This window comes from Oryx dammah, unplaced genomic scaffold, assembly GCF_014754425.2.
Source record: "Oryx dammah isolate SB20612 unplaced genomic scaffold, SCBI_Odam_1.1 HiC_scaffold_2, whole genome shotgun sequence".
In the NCBI taxonomy this organism is placed as follows: domain Eukaryota; kingdom Metazoa; phylum Chordata; class Mammalia; order Artiodactyla; family Bovidae; genus Oryx; species Oryx dammah.
This window is the reverse complement of record NW_024070186.1, coordinates 170,785,700-170,809,788: the sequence shown is the minus strand read 5'-3', so window position 1 is coordinate 170,809,788 and position 24,089 is coordinate 170,785,700. Positions and strand designations below refer to the sequence as shown.

The 24,089-nt window shown below is 39.9% G+C and overlaps 1 protein-coding gene across 1 annotated transcript in view; it reads right to left on the bottom strand.

Annotated features, from left to right (window-relative positions):
• Positions 1–701: 701 nt before the first annotated feature.
• Positions 702–24,089, bottom strand: part of RRN3 (RRN3 homolog, RNA polymerase I transcription factor) — a 29,154-nt gene continuing 5,766 nt past the window's right edge. Inside the window, exons 4-18 of the mRNA XM_040256741.1 lie at positions 22,542–22,631; positions 22,265–22,394; positions 21,807–21,866; positions 21,350–21,413; positions 20,541–20,610; positions 18,102–18,200; positions 16,449–16,538; positions 15,306–15,444; positions 13,348–13,478; positions 11,999–12,129; positions 10,872–11,056; positions 7,353–7,461; positions 4,691–4,843; positions 3,825–3,912; positions 702–2,706 (exon numbers count right to left, since the gene is read on the bottom strand). Coding sequence (XP_040112675.1) covers positions 2,545–2,706; positions 3,825–3,912; positions 4,691–4,843; positions 7,353–7,461; positions 10,872–11,056; positions 11,999–12,129; positions 13,348–13,478; positions 15,306–15,444; positions 16,449–16,538; positions 18,102–18,200; positions 20,541–20,610; positions 21,350–21,413; positions 21,807–21,866; positions 22,265–22,394; positions 22,542–22,631 — 1,701 coding nt within the window. The 3' untranslated portion in view covers positions 702–2,544. The remainder of the gene's footprint in view (positions 2,707–3,824; positions 3,913–4,690; positions 4,844–7,352; positions 7,462–10,871; positions 11,057–11,998; positions 12,130–13,347; positions 13,479–15,305; positions 15,445–16,448; positions 16,539–18,101; positions 18,201–20,540; positions 20,611–21,349; positions 21,414–21,806; positions 21,867–22,264; positions 22,395–22,541; positions 22,632–24,089) is intronic.

The following is a 24,089-nucleotide window of genomic DNA, read 5'->3' as shown; positions in this document are numbered from 1 at the left end:
AACTGACTTTACATGAACATTCATCAAATCCTCACAACCATGAAGTAGTTATTATTAATTTCCACTTTTATTTTCAAAGTGGAGTTCAGAGAGACTAGGTAACTTGCTCAGGGTCACACCTCAGAAAGAAGACAGGTCTGACACCCTCGACACTATAAGTCCTTTCACATCTTTTAAGAATTAGCCACTTCTCATTAAAGAAGGCGCACCAGTAGCTGGCAGACAAAATGATGGACCCTGGGACTCCTACTCCATTGAAAGCCTGCTTTTGAGTACGAGGGATAGAAAAATCCTGTTTTCACATGATTCCAAAGATTAAACAACTTTTTTTTTTTCACAGATGTTCCTTAAAAACCTGTAACTTTCTGGAAGTGTTTGTTCTCGTTGGACCAGTTGGGTGGGATGCCCTCTAGACGCACCTGGAAGTGATCCTCATCACCAATATGCAACTATTTCTGAGTACTTGCAACCTGGCCTTCCCTGGTGCCCCAGTGGTAAAGAATCCGCCTGCCAATGCACAAAACGTGGGTTTGATCCCTGGGTTGGAAAGATCCCCTCCAGAAGGAAACGGCAATCCACTCCAGTATTCTTGCCTGGGAAACCTCATGGACAGAGAAGCCTGGTGGGTTATAGTCCATGGGGTTGCAAAAGAGTCAGACACAACTTAGTGACTAAACAACAACTTGCAAACACACTGACAATTATTTTTGCCTCTTTAATAAAGTCTCAGTTTAGTAAAGTCTCAATTTCAGTATTCTATTGCAAAATGGTGCTTTAATACAGATCAATTAAGGAGAAAAAAAAACACAGAAATCAAAAGAACGTTTATGTGACAAGCCTCTTTATCGGGGTATCTCCCTTTACCCAAGGTGGTGAAACAACCGACTTTACGTGAACGTTCATCAAATCCTCACAAGCAGTTATTAATTTCCACTTTTATTTTCAAAATGGAGCTCAGAGAGTGTAAGAACAAAAGTTCCAAGTTAACCATGTCACTGTTTTATCCTCACAATAGATTGTTTTTTTCCAACTCCTTTGAAATTTTAGACTTCTATGTAAATATATCCTTCTACATTAAAGCTATTCCCCAACTCACAAAGACTCCACTCACCGTTAATTTCTATAGACACATTTTCAATCACTCATTTTATGCACTATACAAAAATCCCATCTTTTTGTCCGCAGTTAAAAAGAGAACCTAAAGGCTCTCAAAGGACCTTCCACCAAGTCACCAAAAGAAAATCACCAATATCCAAAACTTTTTAAAACAATAAAAATTTGTTTTTCAAAAACGTATTTACAGACTGAAACTCCAAATTCTACATTGCCATCAATGTAATATACAAGAGCATACAAAGCCCTAGGAAAGAGAAAAGTATTTCATTACAAAATATTTGTGATCAAGAAAATATCGCTTAACTTTAAATAAAGAATAGGAAAAGTGACAGAAAAATAAATATATTTAAAGATGTCCATTTTCACAAATAACAAAAAAGTACACAGATAACAAATGAAGCTAAAATATGCAGGAGCTTCAAAATGACTCTAGCAGCGCTTGCATAAGTCTGTTATACAGCAATGTTGTTTAGACTCCTCTCTCTCAGTGTTTGGTTATAAAAATACAAAAAGAGACTGGAGAGAGGAGGATTTCAGTGAGCTGGAATTCATGATACAATGAATAGTCAGTAGACAGGGACTGCGTTGTAACCCTGGCCTCTTGTTGCTAGCAAAACCATTCCACCAAATAACCTAAAATCCCCTCTCTTCCCCCACTTTTGGACAAAGGAATTCTTAGTTACCAACATAACATTCCACTACGAACAAGCAGTTCCAGTTCTAACTGCACTCTTAGGAGCCTCAAGATAAAATACTGTGTTTTATAAAAGTTCAACCCCTCTTTTAGTCAATGTGAATTACATTAACCCAGAACCCCTTTTTTCCTCTTAAATCCATTTTTACACTCACAAATGTATGATCTGTCTGATTCTGCTTCTCTAAATCCTCTCTCTCTCCCTCCAGGCGTCTATTGGTTTCTGAAGTCCTTGGAGATCTCCTTTAGTGCCAGCTCCAACCTGCAGCATCCAGGACCAGCCCTGGCCGCCTCCCCCATCTGTCCTCCTATGTTCCCTGCACCCCACAGAAACTCCAGAACACAAATGCAATTAGGCAGAGGGTACACAGTGTATCCAAAATAGTTAAACTCATTCTGAAGATTTTAAAGAGTGTCCTAGAGGACTTTTCAGTGAAAAGATATCATGTCAACAAACTCTTGTAAGTATGAGCTGAGCTTTCAACATTTATCACCAACTCCACTGTAAAATATTGCACATGATACTCTGTCTTTTCCTTTAGTCTCTACAGGAACAAAACAGAAAAAAAAAAAAAAGAAGAAGAAAACAAAAAACCCAACCACATCTGTTCAGACACCAGAGTAAGTCTAACTTGAAAGTAAGATGCCTGAAGCATGTACTTGCTCAAGTTCAAAGAAACACTCAAATAGGATGAAACCCAGTACTGAAGGGCACTACGGGAAGAGTGTCAGCCTCAGTCACAAATCCTTGTGACCAGCGGGGACTGGTCCGGCAGGTATAAAACAGGTGGGGAGCCCACACTACTTGAAGGGCTGCGTAAATGTGCGTCAAAGGAGCTTGGTGTAATTCCAACTTCACCTTTCAAAAAATCGTCTTCCTCATCTTCTACCACCTCCTGCACAAAAACAGAGATTACAAACAAGATTGCAAGCAGCAGTTTGAAATGCTTTCAAGAATTCCTTTCCTCAGGAATGTGCTACTTCTGGAGAAAAAAAAAAAGTGAAGAAAAAAAAAATCTTCATATTGAAGGCTTCCTCTGATGCATACTTCTTTGTTACAAACCACTCACACAATTGCTCATGACATACTGTGAACATCTCTTTAAAATCTGGGTTTTTTTTTAAACAGATTTTAAGTTCAAGGAGGACAGGTAACATCATATATCACTCTTACTCAATCTAACATAACATGGAATGAATAACCACCTTCCTCAAATGCAAAATTTAAAGAAAAAATAAAAATAAAAAGCATTCCAATGATAACTTATGAAAAAGAAAGGCATATTAAATCTGATTTTTAATGAAGAAATGAATGTGCCACAAAGAAACAGATGGTGACATTCCTATCTTCACCACCTATTCATGAAGACCTACAAAATTAGTGTGAACTTCTGGGGATGTTTCAGCAATAAGCAAATTTGAGACTGTTTCTTGGTGGTAACTATCAAGTGGTAAAGATCTAAATTTGTTAAGCTGATTTTTAATTATCCTTCATGTCCCAGAGTCAGCATGTGAGATATCTGGTTTGAACAATTCATTAAAAAGCAAGCAGGACTTCCCTTGTGGTCGAGTGGTTAAGAATCCACTTGCCAATGCAGGAGACACAGGTCCAACCTCTGGTCTGGGAAGATCCCACTGCTGTGGAGCAACTAAGCTCTCGCGCCACACCCACAGAAGCTCGCACACCTGAGCCCGTGCTCCGCAGCAAGAGAAGTCACTCCAGTGAGAAACCCACACCCCACAACAGAGTAGCCCTTGCACATCCCAACGACAGAAAACCCACACAGCAACAAAGAGCCAGCACCGCCAAAAATAAATATATAAACCTTTAACAAACAAACAAACAAAAGGCAAACACTCTTCTCATAAGAATATAACCTCAGTCTGGTGTTCTGTAATGGCTGAATGAACAAATGTAGCATTCAAATGTAACACTGCCTTTAACTCTTTTACTGTGATCTGTCGCCACATAGGAGATTCCCAGAAAGTGTATTGAAATCACAACTTTATTTACCTTTTTAATGGGTTTCTTAAACTCCTGAAGCTCTTCCGCACTCATGTCTTCCCATATCTGATAAAGAGGATCGATGAATTTCTTTGACCTGTCAAAAAGATCACATTTCAAAATCAAATTAAATAAATACTAACAGCGAAAGTCATATATTTATTAGCTCTTTTCTCACAAGATCCAAAATAAAAAAGTAAAAACTATAACTCAAATAATAGTGTCCAAAAATACCCTACGCAGGATCTGTTACCGTGGCTCCTTTGTAAGAGCACATCCACTCACACAGACGGAGTATTACACCTACTGTTTCTCATCTTTTCAAGTGAAAACTACTTCAACTGTGCAAAGATTGACAGTGAGTTACAGTATGTCCAAACTGAAGGTGAAACTATTATTCTAGAACTTCCTTTGCTGTTAGTTACAGACTGTCATAACAGAAATTCTGCTTCCTTAAGACTGGCCTGAGGTTTTCTATAATTACCCATCCAGATAAATCACTTGGCATTTGCTTATATCGTGCAAGACTATGGGATGTAGTCTCTAGAGGAAGGAACGAGTCATTTGGGAGAAATTTATGAGCAAAGAAAAGGCAGCATCCTCCTTCTCCAGCCTCTTCTATGTTCAAACCAACAAGTTTCAAGGATGACAAAAACCCCTTGGTATCAATCTGGGCTCCTACTGAGGTGGACCCTCAGCAGCCTCAAACTGGCTTTTCCACACTGGGCCTGGAATACACACAAGGAGACCACGAGACCCTGTCAAAGGCTAGAAGAGCCACGCATGACAAAGAAACCCTAAGTGCTGATCCTGGGAAAGGCATATACATACCACATTTAAATTCACCACCGAAAGGGCGACTGTGTAACACCCACCTCTTCAGCACACAAGGATCAAAGGGGAAGAAGGTGTCCAGTGGGTTCGTGCAGGTCTGCACCGAGTCCCCCCCAGCAGTGTTTCTGATAACGGGCAGCATCTGGCGGTTGTTCCTCTCAATGAGAGTGTAGCAGAAGACAAGCTGGTATTTGCTGTGGAACAAAACCAACACCGACAGAAGCATTAACGTGCCACAGTTACTCTATGGACATGCCCATTTCTGTGTGACAGCCACCCCAACACATAGACCTTACTGAACATAACAACTACAAGAAAAGACAGCATAAAGTAGAAAGTAATCCTTTTTGGGAACAGTCCTCTGGGCCTACTATTTACAATTGGCGAAAGAGGAAGAAAATGTACTATCACTTTTAAGACTATGAGAGTGGGCTTAGATTATTAACAGGCACCACTCACTGAAAACAAATGGGTTCACGGTAATTGTTATAATTTACAAAATTATGTAGCTGTCTACTTATTTTTACTGTTTGTAAGAGAATTAGTGGGTTGGTGAAAAAAAGGGCTTTGGGTTCCACTGAGAGAAAATACGCATTGTTGATGGAGAGACTTGGCTACTGAAGAAATTAAGACGGGTCCTAAGGGAGAGACATGGGGTTTACTGAATCACAACCTCAGAAAATGGTAAAGAAAGGAACAGAGAGTGAAAACAGTTAAGTGGACAGAAGACCTTGCAATAAAAACCCATGGGACCAAGACACGGTCAATCCCTTTGTGGGTTATAACTTAGCAATTCAAGATCATTCACTGGGCCGCTTCTTGGCGATGAAGACTTAGCTCACTTCTGCTAACTCCCCCGGCACCCCGCTTCCCTCCCACGGTACTCGTTCAGGCATCTGTTCTCAGGCTCTCAGCTCATTACTGCAATCTTAAGTATGGCTGTTTCGATTCCATTAGCCAAGGATCACATTTGACTCTTGGTGGGAAGGTAGTATGGCAAAACTGCACTTTCCAGGATCTGGTAAAACTGAAGGTTTATACTTCTATCGCCCGGCAACTGCACTTCTGGGTGACAGGAGTCTATGCCTGTGCGCCAGGACACACATACAACCATGTTCCCAACATTGGAAAACTAAGGCAGCTTGCTGCTGCTACTGCTGCTAAGTCACTTCAGTCGTGTCCGACTCTGTGCGACCCCATAGACGGCAGCCCACCAAGCTCCCCCGTCCTTGGGATTGTCCAGGCAAGAACACTGGAGTAGGTTGCCATTTCCTTCTCCAATGCATGAAAGTGAAAACTGAAAGTGAAGTCGCTCAGTCATGTCCAACTCTTTGTGACCCCATGGACTGCAGCCTACCAGGCTCCTCCACCCACAGGATTTTCCAGGCAAGAGTACTGGAGTGGGGTGCCATTGCCTTCTCCTTAAATCCCAACAAAGAATCGATTTTTTTAAATTACGAGAAAATTACACAGCAGTCAACATCAAAAGACAGCCATATGGGTCCACATGGTCAACTCAATAAGTATGCAGAAGCAGCAGCTACAGAATAATACTTCAGATCCTTGACACAAACCTTTATTTCCACCTCTTGCTTACAGACTCCCATCTTACTCCTCACCTCCACCGCTAATCCCAGCCCCAAATCTCGAGCCTCTATGACCAGCCTGCCCCTCAGCTGCAGCCCCTACTCCTACCCACACATACTCTACAGGCAGCAGCCTCTGCCTTGCTCCATCCATCCTTATTCTTCCAGAGGCTATCTTCCTACAACATGCTAGAAATGTCCACCCGCTAGGCACTATTGCTGGTTGGTTTCTTATTTTTTCACTATCATTTTTGAGATCTAAGGAGAGAGAGAAATCCTTAGACTAGATACCCAGTGAAGGAAAAATGAGGGTGCTGATGTCTAGGGGAACGGAAATTATCCTTGTCTTCTAATAGCACCATCTGTTGAGCATTTTAATCTACGATCTACAGTCAATGGGGTCGAGAGATGTTGGACACAACTGAGCGACTAACACTTCTTTCTGTCCTCAATATCCTAATTAGAGGCCCAAGGTCTCCAATTCACTTTCTACACAAAGCAGGATAGTTCAGTGAATGCTGACAAAGGAGCCAGCCTGTTGGCATTCAAACCTTAGCTCTGCCACAGTCTACCCATGACTTCTCCCAAGTCATTCAATCTCTCTGTGACCCTCCCTTGTCGTTTATAAACAGCGGTTAGTAACACAGTCATAGGACAGTGTGAGGAATAGGTGAGTTCTGTGTAGAGTGCTTACTGGAACCGTGCTGGGCACACAACAAATGCCATGCATCAGCTGCGGCCACAGGGCCTCCACTGAACCATCTCCCTATTTGTTGGATGTTTATCTCGTGTCCAGTCTATTTTTATTACTATTATAGGAGTCATTCTAATAAACATCTGTGGTTTGTACCTCTTGGCTTGCGAACTTAAAGTGCCTGAGCTTCTGCTGAATGATCCTCTTTAGACTAAAAAGCAGTAGCAATTTGCAATGCCACCAAAAGTACAAAAACAACGCCTTCGATGCAGTGTTTTCTGTAGGCACTGGGTTACTGGTTTTTAAATGTCTTTTCGTTATGAATTTTGTTAAGTAATATTACAGAAATTTAATGGAATTTTACAATACTAACATAAGTTTACTTTTTAAGTAACTTCCAGAAATAAAGCAGAAAGAACTTACTTTGTGATTGCGGCAAAAAAGTTAACGACCGAGGGCAGGCAAATCTTCAGAGGATTCAGCTGACTCATCACTATCCGTTCAAAATTTAGACTCTGAAGGTACCTTAAACCTTTGATTAAAAAACAACAAAAAAAATTTTTTTTAAAGGTACAAACACAACAGTCTAAGCAACACTCATTGTTCTATATATTAAAAAAAACTTTTTTTAAGGGTATTTGCACAAATGTTTTAAAGGTTCACGTAGATATTCACATAGTGCAAAGCCCAAAGAACATAGTTTAGCTTAACCACACACATTTACGACCAAACCAACTTTTCTAAAGAAAAGAGTTTACTCTTTTAAAGATCCAGGAAAGTAAAGATACACTCCTAGTGGGCTACGAGCTTATAAGACAATTTGGAACTCAGATACGTGCAAGCTCAGCACATGTTGACTGCAGCGCGGGAAACACAGAACATGTGATCTGACTTCTGCTAATAATCACGGACTCATTAAGCAGTTGAGCAGCACAGTGAATTCTCCATTCCCTCAAGGTAATGACTGTACAGTATGGAATTTCTCCTTCCTGAATTCCATATATATATACACACACACTAATATGACAGTTAACAAAGCCAACAGCAAGCCTTACAAAACTTAAATTATCAGTAAAGTTGAGCCTATTTTTCAAGTGTGCATTCACTGTATTTCGGGGGTTTTTTGTTTTTTGTAACAAAACTATGGAGGTAGAAGGAAAAATTAGGTACTTACTACTGTCTTGGAATCAATGACTATACTTCTCTCGTATATTAAAAACACCACCACACTTATTCCAAGAGGTGAGCAAACCAACTCGTGCCTCAGTATATTTCTGTTAGGAGATCCTTTGATGTATCTATTTTGATGAAAGTGACTAAAAATGCAATTCTGTAAAGGCTTACAAGAAACAGACCCACTCCAGTGCTCTTGCCTGGAGAATCCCAGGGATGGAGGAGCCTGGTGGGCTGCAGTCCACAGGGCCGTACAGAGTCGGACACGACTGAAGCGACTTAGCAGCAGCAGCAGCAGCATGCAGTTACAAGCATAATGTAGATGGATCCTAAACTACATATCGTGTGTAACTCATAAATGAGATTGTGCTTACATAAAGAAATGATCCTCTTAAGTGTAGAATTAATGGACTTTTAGATGACATCACCCTTATGGCAGAAGTGAAGAGGAACTAAAAAGCCTCTTGACGAAAGTAAAAGAGGAGAGTGAAAAAGTTGGCTTAAAGCTCACCATTCAGAAAACTAAGATCATGGCATCTGGTCCCATCACTTCATGGCAAATAGATGGGGAAACAGTGGAAACAGTGTCAGACTTTATTTTAGGGGGCTCCAAAATCACTGCAGATGGTGACTGCAGCCATGAAAGTAAGACGCTTACTCCTTGGAAGGAAAGTTATGACCAACCTAGATAGCATATTGAAAAGCAGACATTACTTTGCCAACAAAGGTCCATTTAGTCAAGGCTATGGTTTTTCCACTGGTCATGTATGGATATGAAAGTTGGACTGTGAAGAAAACTTAGTGCCGAAGAATTGATGCTTCTGAGCTGTGGTGTTGGAGAAGACTCTTGAGAGTCCCTTGGACTGCAAGGAGATCCAACCAGTCCATTCTAAAGGAGATCAGTCCTGGGTGTTCTTTGGAAGGACTGATGCTAAAGCGGAAACTCCAGTACTTTGGCCACCTCATCTGAAGAGTTGACTCATTGGAAAAGACTGATGCTGGGAGGGATTGGGGGCAGGAGGAGAAGAGGACAACAGAGAATGAGATGGCTGGATGGCATCACTGACTCAATGGACATGAGTTTGGGTGAACTCCGGGAGTTGGTGATGGACAGGGAGGCCTGGCGTGCTGTGATCCATGGGGTCACAAACAGTCGGACACGACTGAGCGACTGAACTGAACTGACACAATATCCTTTCTGTGTTGGTGCTTGTATTTAAGACTGTAAATCTCATCAGCTTTTGCACAGTTAATGTCTCTATTAGACTCTTTAGAAAAGTATCTTTTAAGGTTAATAAAATGTAAAGACTACACCTGCTATTATACTAGCTTTCATTCTTACGTATTTTCACAGGGAACCTGTTTTAATGAATTTATTTTGAGAAGTTTTAAATCAAATTCTATGTCAGGATTTTACATTAATGTCCAATAGGTGGTTAGATTTGTTCAGTGTTAAAATAGGTATTATGGTAACTTCCTCATCAGTTAAATTACTAATTTAAAGTATAACATGTTTTTTATTAAGGAAAGCTAACTTATAGAGAAGCTTGGCTGAGAATAGACAACTGTTAAGGCCCTTTGTTGTACAGAATGCTGTGCTTTAATAAATCATGATGTTGTAATAGAAAAAAAAGAAAAGAAATAGATCCTCTTTAACTAAGACTCTTAGCATTTATTTTTACAGAGAAAAGCACTGATTTTACTTACCTTGTGATAACATCTTGTCCTACTACTGTTCATACACCTATTTTTAAGCCCCCATCTTTTTAGTAGTCATGATATAAGAAAGTGCATGTAATGCAACATGCACAGGCTTCAGTTTAGAGCTGTGATTCTCAACTGAAGTCCACAGTGCCCTCAAGAGAACATCTGGTAGTGTCTGGAAGATAGTTTTAGTTGTCACAACAGAGGACGAACAGGGCTAGCACTGGCATCGAGCGGGTAGAGAGTGCAAGATGCTGCTGGTCACCTTATTATACACAGGACAGCCCCCACAACAAAGGATTATCCAGCCTAAGGTATCAGCAGTGCAGAGTCTGAGAAACTTTGGCTTAGAGCAAACAGTATATTAAACCATTTGTGTTATTCATGAAAATGAAACAATTTAAACTGACTTAACTGATACTGTTCTTGGGGACTGCCTTCAACTGTAATACACTAACCCAAGAAACAAGCTTCATCTGGTAGACTCAAATTTTAACTCTTAGAAATTAGCAAAACTGAAAACCAGGAGATTAACTCGAGTCTTTGGGTCCAGGAGCATAACTGGAATAACCTCAAGCTTCAGGGTCACTCTCATCTGGTTTTAATCTCTCATCTGGTTTTAATCTCTCATCCTGCCAGTAAGTTACTTTCCTGGGGTTTGGTCTCATCTGTAAAGCAGGGATGACGTCCACAGTTCACTAGGCCATTGCAGGGATGGGATGGGATGGGATGGGATGGGGGCAGCATGGGGGCGGGGGCTGAGGATCAAAAGTGCCGAGCCTGGCGCGGCCACAGCGCAAGTGCTGAGCCACACCTCACATCTGACGACTCCTGCTGCCACCTTCTAGAGTGGAGCTTCTCAATCACAAATCCATCGACTGTTAAAAAGGCTTACTGGACTTTTAGGGGCCCACAAGCTGCTAGAAATTATTTGTAAAAGCTTGAGTGCACATGTAGTTTTCTAACAAACGATTTTTGTCAAAAAAAGTAATAAATCTTCATTCTGAAGGGTAACTAGTACATAGGAAAATCCAGTTTCATATCTATCAACCCCACATCACTGACCTTCCTTCAGGTTTCCACTTAAAAGCTGCTTGTGTCTAAAAACAAACGTGTAGAATACAGCTTGGCAGGCTGAATAAAATGGTCCGTGGAGAGCGACGTCACAAAATGCCTTTGTTCCTGAATCCTGGTTATTAAGGTATACGTGCAGCCAGTTAACCAAAAGATCTAGGCATGATTTTACAGTACTAGAGAAAAGAAAAATTAAAGTCAACTTCACTTGCTTCATAACACACTAGAGTAACACAAAAACACACAATTGCCTCTCATTGCAAACTAAGAAAAATCTGTCCACTGGCTTCTTTATCTATTACCCATGGGCATAGAGGAGAAGCAAGCAAAGGAAAGGATGGGCAGGTGGAAAGGCAGCCTTCCATTACAAAGTCAAGAATGTGGACCTTCCATGAACAACAGGAAGGCCCCTAAGGCGGCCTAAAGAGTCAAGAGCTGGAGAACAGTTTCTCCTGGTCAACTCAGAAGGGCTCTTCCAGTGGCCTCCCAGTCCTCTTGAGGGAAAATGGTCAAAGAAGAAGCATGTCTACCCACATCTCAGAAGAGAAAAACAACCTGCTGACTTCACCATTCCCTGGGGATTCTGATAAAGTCCTGTGGTCAACAATTTAGGACAGAATACCCAGACAGCTTTTAGTTGTCAGGGAAGGGTTTTTAATAGCGTTCTGGCCCAAGGATATCTTCATGGATCACTAGAAGAAACAGGCCCAGCACCGGCCTCCTAAACAGATCCATTACCTTCAAAGGGGATTTTTTTTCTTCAGCTTTAACAGATACAATTGATTCGGAATGCAAATGAAAAATGACAAACCTATAAAAAGAATCAAAACAGTATACAACACTGTACCCATCCATGAAGACAAATGGATCTTCATGTTTAAGTGCAATGATACAGATGACAAAAGCTTTGCATGTGAGGTTTTACAGTTTAAAAATGAGACATTTTATTCTGAAATTGCCTCTTGGAAATATAAACATCTTGCATAGAGTGGAGAAACAAAATTTCCACTTTAAAGAAAGGCCACAAAAATAAGGCAGTTATTTCTCTGACTTGAGACAATACTATATTCTTTTTTAAAGCATGATAAGAAAAGCACTTGGAAAATCAGGTTACTTACATAAGAGGAATAAATTTAGCTCTTGCCAAAAAGCTCCCAATATAATTTGCAGCAGCTTGCCTGATGATAGCAGGATTATTTGGATCCTGCAATTTTTTCCAGAGATGTTCCAAAAATGCTTCCGCAAATCCCTATAAAAAGAGAAGGTGTTGGTCTCCTCTTTTTCTAATGCTTCAGATATTCTAGGTAGCAGAATTCTAAGATTTTTAACTCACCAACATGGGAAAGCTCCAGTATCTCCGTTATACTGCTAAATAATGAATAGGGTCATCATGGTTCTTATTTTGAAAACACTCTGAGATAATACTATCAAAAACAAAAGGCATTCCCCAGCTTTAAACAATTCAATGGATGCCCAAGCCAGATGAGCATCAGGCCTAGGGCTCTAGAACCCCACACATCCCTGATAGGACGCTGGGATCCAGCAATCTGTAAAAGCTCTGTTAAGTGAGAATTCTCTGGCGGCCCGGGGCTTAGGACTCAGTGTTCTCACTGCCAGGGTGCAGCCAAAACATAAACAAATAAATAAAGCTCTATGACGCTGATATTTAGCCATAACTAGAAAGCAGTGCTTATCCACACTCACATGGGAATCCCTTTTGCCATATCCTCCAGACTGCACATAACAAACTCAACCAGAAACAGAAACAAGGATTAAAGTACAGTTGATATTTGACTAATTATGCTAACTGTAGGGGAAAAACTGACCAATTCACTTCTTTTCAACAAAGAATGCAACCTCCAGCTTCTCTCAAACAGCTCTTTTCAAAAGCTACTAATATATGCTTTGGGGCAGATTGAGTTTAACCTTCCTACCCATCAACAGTACTCTCCTAGACTAGGACTAGGAAGCTATGAAATAGCACAAAGAAGAGTCCTGTGTTCTTTCGCTTTGTTCTTAAAACAGAAAAACAAACTCTTAAGTTTTAAAATCCTGGATTAAAACTTTAGTTTGGGCTAGTTAATATCAACTGAAACAGAATTAAAAAAAATAAAGTTACATACTGTATATGAGGTTTTTAAAAATTGGAATATAATTGCTTTACAACTGTGTCCATGTGAGAGTTTAGTGAAGGCTTGAATTAAAAGGAAGGACACCACCTAGTGGACCAAACGCAGGATGACGTTTTCAGAGCACAGCTTCAGCTGATAGGCAGCAATGCCCTCTCCTCCTTCCACAGGTTGAGAAGGGTTTTCTATTTGACTAGAGGCACTAAGTAAAATGAGCTCCAGACAAAGAAATAGTCGATTCATGGTCCCTCTTCAACATTTCCCTCCACCCCTCATTTTTTAAGGAAAATTTGGGGCAAGAATAACAAAAGCTACGATAACACAAATGACATACTCACCAATTTAAAGCTACAGAGGTAAAACATGAAAAATTGCACATGGCAAGAGGCATGGGTGGGCAACAGGAGCTTGTCAAAGATGGTTATGAGATCTCGATATAAATCTTTTGTTTTGTTGTTATCAATCTTACCTGTGAAGAAAATTTGGCATTTCAGTTTTATACATTATTTTCAAGCCACGAGTTTCATTTACATTTTTAAAAAGCAAACAAAACCATTAAGAAATACTTCATCCATGAAGCTAATGGGGGTCGGGGGTGGGGGCATAGGACGCCATCTTTATCTGGCACAGAGTTTCCATTTTAATTATAAAAATCCAGGACTGATAAGGAAGTGGGCCCTCATCTCACACACACCACTGTAATTCCACACATTGGAAAATCGCCAATTACAAGTTCTACTGCTAGGAATTTATCACAAGCAAACAAGTGACAATATAGGTATAAGTACGTTCATTACACTGTTACTTACAATGGCAAATAAAGCAGGGGGAAGAAAAAAGTAAGGAACCAGTTAAATCCATAAGATTAATAACTATTTCAGAAGAACCGTGAATTGTATGAGAAAATGTTCTTAAGAGGTAAAAAGGGAAGATTATAAAATACTACATATAGTGTGATTCCGCCGGAGAAGGCAATGGCACCCCACTCCAGTACTCTTGCCTGGAAAATCCCATGGACAGAGGAGCCTGGTAGGCTGCAGTCCATAGGGTCGCTAAGAGTCGGACACGACTGAGTGACTTCACTTTCACTTTTCACTTTCATGCATTGAAAAAGGAAATGGCAACCCACTCCAGTGTTCTTGCCTGGAGAATCCCAGGGACAGGGGAGCCTGGTGGGCTTCCATCTATGGGGTCGCACAGAGTCGGACACGACTGAAGCGACTTAGCAGCAGCAGCAGTGTGATTCCCCAAATCCGTTGAGAGAAACATACACCCATGCAAACAGAACAGAAAAAAATAAAAAAATGCTAATAATGGTTCTCCAAATAGGAGTGTGACCATATAAACTGTCTTTTAAAAAAAAATCCTTTCCTGTATTTTCCAAATCTTCTCTAACCAACATGTATTACTTTTATAGCAGCAAAAAAGTTAAAGTAGTAACATACTCAACTCAGATTCAAGCCCTATTATTCTGAGTGGTTGAGTTTCATTCTTAAATCTGAGAAATGCAAATAGAAAAAAAACTGCTTTTTTCAAGGCAAAGTGTCTAGACTAAAAATCTAAAAATTCCATTAAGGGCAAGAAACATATCAACTTGTCCATCAACACTTGCAACAACCAAAAGTACCCAGACTCTGAATTTCAAACATAACACCAAGTGTGTGCATGCATGCATGCTAAGTCGCTTCAGTCGTGTCTGACTCTTTGCAATCACATGGTTCCTGCCAGGTTCCTCTGTCCATGGGATTCTCTAGGCAAGAATACTGGAGTAGGTTGCCATGCCTTCCTCCAGGGGATCTTCCAGACCCAGGGATCAAATCCGCATCCTCTTAACACTTCCTGCATTGGCAGACACATTCTTCACCACAAGCGCCACCAGAAAAGCCCCAAATATCTACTATGTGTACGTATGCTGGGTCATGTCCAACTCTTTGCAATCTCATGGACTGTAGCCCACCAGGCTCCTCTGTCCAATACCGGGGTGGGTTGCCATTTCCTTCTCCAAAATATCCACTATACCATTCTTAAATGTCTCCAACTTGAGGTCCACCTTAAACTGTCCAAACTCCGTATATAATCTTTTAATACAGTAGGCAGTGAAAAGATCACCAAGGCCTTTGAAGACAAACACAACTGAGTCTGGGTCCCAGTCCCACTATTCTCAAGCAATGTCACGTTGGCAAACAATCTCTCTAAACTTTCTTTTCCTCATACTCAAAACAAGGATTTTTATCGTGATTTTCTATCAGTATGCCCAACACAGTGCATCCCAGCTGTGGCTACTGCAGGCTGTTACCGTCCACGTAGCAGACGTCCTTAATGTAGGACAAGAGTAAAGACAGCAGGATGTCCAGGCGCTCAGCCACGGGATGGACCATCTGATCGAGCCTTCCCGGATCAGCCTCGGTTTCGTGGTCAGCTTCTTCATCTTCATCCTTTGAAGGTAAAGTAAAAACTGATGTTATAAAAACTCAGTAAAAGTAGTTTAGGGAGAAAACTCTGAGGTAACTGTTTCCTTTAAAAGATAAAGAGAAAAGCCAGAAGTCTTCCCAGGCAGAGGCTGTCAACCAGAGGCATGAATCAGAATCACCCTTGGAATTCAACATGAAAGCACAGATCCAGCCTCTGACTCTCACGTAGAAGAGCAACCTACAGTGTGACCGTGCAAACATCACAGATTTCCCCCAGTTTCTGGCACAAACTATTGGTGCCAGGTTTCCTTTCCTGGGACAGGGCACCCACCCCCTCAGCTGCTATGAGCACTGGCTGCCAGCTCACAGCTGCCCCGTTCCCCAGAGAACTGCCTTGGCTCCTCCCAACCCTCCCAATCAGACCTAGTAACTGACATGAGGTCACAAGAGGCCATTCCCCCCAGTCTCAAGGTAGGACTAACTCTGTCCTGTAACTCATGCTCCAGAGCTCCTGGGGGGGATCAGGCTGCAGTGACTTCCAGTCAAAACCCAACTCTCCCTTCCTTCCTTCCCCTGCCCTTCCTGCTTCCCCACACCCTGTGTCCCAAGGGCAACTGCATCCCCATCTCAGGCTCCTCCCAGTGAACCCAAGTTAAGACACGACTCCGAGCAGAGAGGCACTGCGTGAAGGTACACAATTTGTAGAACACAGGAATCACACTGACGTGCTTTTCTACGTATCACTCCTCCACAAACAATATGTGGTGTACAGAAACAAACTTAAGGAACAGACGGAAGAATAAAAGGGAAACAGACTTCACCAAACCCAAATTCAAAGCCTTGGAAATGAACTCTACTAGTCGATAAGCAACAAGGCAGCAAACTACCCATTTAAAGAATCATGTTCAAGCTTGCCAAACTACTGCTTTAACCCAAAGCCTTGACAAAGGTGAGGAGCCATCAGCTGTCTCTTGCCACCCTCTGGGACTGTGAGCTGTATATGTCTGACTACGTTCACAAATGCTGACCATATTAAATAGGGCTTCTGTGGCATCGGCTCCACCAGTTTGAGCTGCTGTTTCCTCAGCATCCTCAATATCCTGCCGGGATGCATTCACCTACATCGTAACAAAGGAAAAAAAAAAGAATAAAAACATATAAAATACAACCACAGTATTCAGCAACTGGAAATTCATCTAATGTACATGTTCTAAAGATATTCACACTAGCACCCTATACAGCACTGTAACTCAATACACAATTATGGCACAAACCTATATATGAAACTCGGTCATGAATGAATTGACAAGATTGTAAATCAAGCACCCTGTACTACATATTTTCATAAAAATCAATACGAACTGTGCTATGTCGGTCTGTATCAGACAGCTTCAAAATTTAACATTTATCCCAGCACTTACTAGGCACAAGGCACACGCATGGAGTATAAGAGCACACGATCAATCAATGGAGAAAATTATTAAACCAAAGTCAATTTTGAATTACTGAAAATTTATTTTAGCATATAACCCTCCAGATAGCTTGTTTAACATATCATTCAAATATGACTTTTTAATATGTCTATATACATGACCTTCTTCCTAAATGTACTCTAAAATGTTCCATAAGCATACATCAGAGGACTTTATAAAGATTATGGATGCAGGTGATCAGAGAGGTTTAACTCCAAGTGAACAATGTGCAAGCCCACCCAACCTCTGGTCTTCCCTAGAACTCCCTCCCCACTACAGGATCAGCGTGCTTTCCATCAACCTCTATCTCCTCACTCCACAAACCTCCTCTCCCCAACCCTGAAACACGCCTCTCACCCCTGCTTCCTCCTCTCTCTACACCGCAAACCCTCAGCGGGTCTCCAGCAGCCACACTCTCCGCAGCAACAGACTGCCTCCAAAACACCAAATCCAAGGACTCTGCTTTCCTCAACCTGAAGAAGGCCAGCAACGTCTCATGCTGCTGAGAGACGCCTGATCCTCCCTGGGTGTCCAGGCTCTTGCTTTTCCTCCCACTTCCAATCTCACTTTCTCTCTCCTGTCGGGTTTGCTCTCAGTCCTCGACCTGCAGCTTCAATTGCCGGCTGACTGTCCTCCCTCCAGTTCCCTCACCCTCACCTCAACCCATCCAAAGAGGAACTCATCACCCTGCAACTTCCTCCTGATGTTTTTTAATACTGTTATGGCAACACCAGGCTTTTGTTCCACAGGGAGCTACCTTTGAGGGATTCCTTTCCCTTACCCCCAACTCCTCTACTTCCAATCCAGTCAAGGCCCTTTCCTCCACGTGTCACCAGAATCCACCACTTTCTCATTCCCTCTGCAACTTATTGCAGGTCACTTCCTAGGAATGTCTTCCCAACTTCTGACTACAACAGGTTTTCTAGCTCATAATGCATGTGTTCCACCCACAGCATTTACCACAAACTTTTCCACTTATATGACTTTCTAATTAATGCCTTGTTCCCCAACCATGAGAGATAGGACTGTCTATAAGCAATAACACACCAATGTTCAAAGGAAATGTTTAAGAAATGTTCAACGAATCAAAGGTGGAACTGCAGATTCTCTTCTATTGTTGCTACTATTGTTTCAATTATTTTAACAAATACTATAACATAATATTTGGGAAAAGAAAATTGAAGAGAAAACAGATTATCCAATACTTACGTCCAACTTGAGTAGCTTTTCAACAACAAGCTCCAGAATTTCATGCCTCAAGGTCGGAAAATACACACTAATCCTGAGTAAGTTATGAACATAACATTCCTAAAACATAAAAAGATAGAAAAAAAGACTATCAAGCAACACAGAAACTACACTGTTTATATACACAATATCAGCATAATCATGATTTATATACTCCTACAGTATTTTTAAAACAGGTTTGTTGATACACAATTCACCCACTTTAAGTGTACAATTCAATAGTTCTCAACTATTCAGAGTTGTGCAACCATCACCATAATCAATTTCAGAACATTTTCATCACCCTAAAAAAAAAAAAACCTTGTATCTTCCAGTAAGGTACCTCCTCCCAGCCCTAAGTAACGACTGGTCTACTTTCTTTCTCTATAAATTTGCCTAGCATAGATATTTCATATAAGAATATTACAACATGTGGTGTTTTAGCATAATGTTTTCAAAGTTCATTCATGTTGCAGCAAGTAAACCGTGTTTATTGTTGACTGATATTCCAATCTGCAGGCATAGCACGTTCCATTTACTCATAAGCTGCTAAACAGTTGGCTTCCATATTTTGGCTACTACGAGTAAAGCTGCTTTGAACATTTGTGCAAAAGTTTTTAGGTGGACGCATATTTTTACTTCCCTTGGGGGCAGTGGAAATGCTGGTTCATATGGCAATTCTACCTTTTATGAGGAACTGTAAGGCTGTTTTCCAAAGCAGCTGTACCATTTACCATTTACATCCCCACCAGAGCGTGGGGGGTTCTGGTTTCTCCACATCTTTGCCAACACTTGTTACTATCTATCATTTTGAGTACAGCCATCCTAGTAGGTAAGCAGCAGTATCTCACTGTGGTTTTGCCTTGTGTTCTCCTAATGACTAAAAATGTTTAGTTTTTCACATGCTCCTTAGCCATCTGTATATCTATTGTGGAGAAATACCCCTTTAGACTCTTTGTACATTTTTAAATTAGGTTCAATAAGAGTTCTTTAAATATTCTAGATACAAGTCCTTTATCCAATATATAATTTGCAAATACTTTTCCATTATTTGTCTTTTTCTTGAAGACTATGAAGCACAACAGGTTTTAATTTTGATGCAATTCAACTGTCTTTGCTGTGGTTTCTTATGGTATATCTAGAAATTATTGTCTAAGATCACAAATATTTTCACCCACGTTTTTTCTAACAGTTTTATCCAATTTGAGTTCAATTTTGTATACAATGTGAACAGCAGTCCTATTTCATTCTTGGCATATGAACGTACTCCTGTCCCAGAATCAACTGCTGAAAAGACTATTTATTCTCTTCCCCACTGTCCTACACAACCGATCACTATACATTGATCTGGCATCCTGTGACTATACTGAACTCATTTACTACCACTAGTGTTCTTGTGAATTCCTTAGGATTTTTCTGTATATAAGATCATGTCATCTGCAAAAAGAGACAGTTTTACTTCCTTTCCAATCTGGGCGCCTTTCTTTTTCTTGCCTAACTGCCCTGGCTAGAAACTCTAGAATAATACTGACCAGAAGTGGCAAAAGTGGACACCCCTGTTCTGTTCCTTATTGTGGGGGAAAGCCTTCAATCTTTCACTACTGAGTATAAAGACAAGTTCTGAATTTTTCAAAGATTTTTTTCACAGATGCCCTTCATCAGGCTGAGGAAGTTCTCTTCTGTTTTTGTCACAAAATGGTTTTGGCGTTTCTCATCTACTAAGATGATCATGTGGTATTTACCATTTATTCTACTGATACAGCCTATTATACTAATTGCTTTGGGAGTATTAAATCAACTTTGCATTCCTAAGATAAATTTCAGTGTATAATTCTTTTTTGTATGTTGTTAGGCTCAGTTTCCCAGTATTTTGCTGAGAATTTTAGCATCTATGCTCATAAGAGATACAGAATTTTTAACATTCCAGCTGAAGCACACACTCACAAATATCAACAGAAGTTATTAACTCTTTATTTAATACCTATAATACATTATTTAGAAAAAAATATTCTGTATTTAGAAGGAAACCACTGTTAGTTACTGAACGCTACACAGATGATCTAAGTATTATGCAAAAGGCTTCCAAGACTTCATTAACAGAAGGCTCTGCCTTCAAATAAGGCATGTTTACAGCTGGTAATAAATGAACTATTATCTTCCAGCAATTCCTACCTGTGTTAACATTAAGTTCTATCTAGATATTTCTGAAATGGACTCTGCCTTTGACACGCACACAGGGATAAGAGAAAAGGCACTAAGAATCCTCAGTCAGTGGCTTGCTAAGAAAGGAATGAGTCATATTCTTAGTTTTGAGTTTAAAATTCAGCAGACAAAACTTTGAAGAAAAAGACCCAAATTCACCTAAAACTAAACCACACAAAACAACTTTTCCATTATTTCCCCCATGAAAAGATTTCTTACCAATGTTCTCTCTGATTTTCGAACAAATGGAAATTTTTCTACCAGTATTGGCATAAGAAACCATGGTGTGCTATTAAAAAAAAAAAAAATTCAATAAATCCATGATAACAAGACTTTCTCAGAAGGTAACATTTCCATTCTAAGAGCAAATATGGATACAAGAGGCAAAAGGCAACTCCTACCTCAAACAACTGGAAGTGAAAACACCTCAGAGAAAATCTGTAACAACTTAGGGAAAAATAAGCTTCTGCTGAGTTTGATATCATCAGCATATTAAAGGAGGATTCTTTTTTTTCTACAAAAGTTTTAACAAAGAGCTTCAGTTTAAAATCTAAACACTTCCCACTACACATGTTATTTTTAAAAGGAGAAAAAATTACCAACTTGGACTTTTTAAAGTTAGCTTATGTGCTAAACTTACTGGGGCAATTTGAAGTTCACCCCTCCAAAAGAAACCTACACATAGAGCTAATTTTTATTCTTAAAACAATACACAAACACATAGGCGGTTCTCACTGAAAAATTTTGGGTATTTTGTCTGTTGAAGTTAAAAGCAAAAGTCCAACCACCATAAAAAGCTGGAGGGTAGACTTGGCATACAGGTTTTGAAAAATAATTGAAGACAATGAATAGAGAACTGAAATGCCATTTTTTCTAAACTGTGATATGACAGCAATGAAATACAAAAACATGCTGCATACAACTTCAGGTTTGATGCTGTGAACATTTTATAATTTTCTATTAACTGATCATAATTTTCTTGAGACTTAAACACCACAATACAAAATAAGTAACTGAAGTATACTCACGATGGGACATATTTTGCTATTATCTGTAAGGCTCTATGACAGGTGTCAAAATTTGCAGGAAGATCTACAGGTGAAAAGGGAGAGCATGAGCATTAAGACAAGACTGAAAATTGAAAAACTACCTACTTAAGGCTAAGATCGTCTGCTGACCAAAACAGAATCATCTGTCAGTTAAATAATCACATGTCAGCAAAATAATAATCTCAAGACTTTTCTCCATGACTATCAATGAAGACTATAAATAATGCCAGTAATGGCAACTGATTGCATAGTAATCAGTTAAATATAACTGAGATTCTTTTTGTTAGATATATAACAAAAAGACCCCATCAAAGGTTGCCCTTTGTTACCGTCTACCTGTGAGACTAAGTCCTAGAGGAACCAGGATACGTGAGCGGTCAGCACACATTCACTCAGACACAAGAGGTGGCCTTTGTTTAATCCTCTTTGTACTTACTCTCATCCTCATCATCAGAATCCGAAACATCTACGTCACCTTCTTTAATAACCACTCGGGCTTTAGAGGAAAAAAGAAAATATGTTATACTTCTAACGATCTAAACAAGCAATAGCTACATAAAAAAAGCAATTTTTCTGTTATCCAAACTTAATACAATAAAATTTACAATGTGGGCATGAAGTTTAAGCAGCTAAAAATCCCTGAGTTCCAAGACATCACAAGAAGCTCACTAAAGCGAATTAAATCCATAAAAATCACAGCAACAAATAAATCCAGACACTTCCATGGAGGTCATTACAGGGAACAGACAAGTACCAGAACTACTGCTGCTCCAGTAAGTATCCTGGCCTCTTCCATGGTGGCATAATCTCCAAAATACAGTGGGAAGGCAGCCTTTTTAACGGAGATAAATTTTTAAAAAGAAAACTTGAAGCAAGAAAAGAGCCATGACTTACGGGGTACAAAATGAGAAGCAATCATGCTGAGACATGGTCTAAGGAAGACAGTCTGTGCTGATACAAGATTACCAAGGAAGGATAAATACTCCTCCACCACTGTCTGACTTCTGTTCAACCACTGCAATCTCTAGAGATGGGAGGGAAAGACAAAAGAAACATTTTACTGATACAATATATCCTATTTTCAACATATACAATATATACTATTTTCAACAGATACTATTTTCAAAGTACTGAATTACATATAAGTCATTGAAATAAATAGTGAACTTACCAACAGAATATTAATAAGCTGCTCAAAGTCTTTCGTCAAGTACATGATGGAAGAACGGAATTCAAGCAGCCAGTTAATGATCTGGTCATCCTTAAGTTAAAAAAAGAAAAGTACTTTCAAAATCACAAGTCCTCTAAAATAACAGAGAAATTATATTACCTGGCATTGGTCATCTATCAGCAATATTTAAATTAGGGGGGGAAAGTCACAAACTTGGACTTAAGCCAAAATTGGGATGAGGATTTCTTAGTTTGTATCAAAATACAAAAAGATGTTACAATAAATTTTCCTTTTTTCTAAAAACAAAGAAGAAGAAGAAGTAATATAGTAATTGATATCAGGGAAAGGAATCAAGTGCAATATTTAATCAAGTGCAATATTTAATTCTAATCATTTTTGCTTGCCCTAGAAAAGTGAGAACACCTCAAACGGTAAATGTTGACACCTGGGACTTTTTTAAAGTGAAGAATTCTAACAGATCAAATATTCTAAGGCCACAAAGACCAACAGGTACTTCTACTTCCTCTATACTCATGATGACCTGCAAGCCTGTGGATAATATTCAGTCTAAGCTGATTAACCAGAGTCATCAATAAATGTAACTTTTTTTTTAACCCAACATGCAAATGGGTCTAAAGGAATCAAAATGTGTTCTATATAAATGATGGTTCCACTACTCCATTAAATATTTTTCAGACAATAAAATTACTATTCATAATACTTTCCATGACACAGGAAAACCTGCTAAGTTCAAAAAAGAGGCCATGTAGAGAATAAGGTATCAGTGATACTTAATAGATATTGCTTGCATTCAAGCATATATACAACACACATGTGCAAGAAAAAATTAAAGCCCCTAATTCTGGGGAACTTCCTGGTGGTCCAGACTTTGCTTTCACTTCCAGCGGGCAGATTCAATCCCTGGTTAGGGAACTAAGATCCCACAAGCTGCACAGTATGGCCAAAAAAAAAAAAAATCCCCTAGTTTTTTAAAGAAAATGGTTAATGCTGGTAAAGATTCAGTAGGGGAAAAGAGAAATAAAGAAATAAAAATAATACAGTGTTGCACCTTTAGCAACAGACTACAAACAGACAATGTTGAACCCCCAGTGATAAACTACTGACAGACAGGGCTGGATCTACAGCCCTAGACTACTTATAGGAAGTACACACCATGTGCCAGGCACAGTGCTTAACACCATACATATATACCTTTCGCTAATCCTAAAAATGCTGCAAAGGGATTACTGTTATTCTCATTTTATAGATGAAAAAATTGAGGCTAAGAAAAATTAATAAGATTAATTTGCCCACCACACCAGTAAAAAAGGACTTCCCTAGTGGCTCAGACGGTAAAGCATCTGCCTACAATGCAGGAGACCTGGGTTCAATCCCTGGGTCAGGAAGATCTCCTGGAGAAGGAAAAGGCAACCCACTTCAGTATTCTTGCCTGGAAAATCCCATGGATGGAGGAGTGTATAGGCTACAGTCCATGGGGTCGCAGAGTTGAACATGACTGAGCGACTTCACTTTCACCAGTAAAAAACT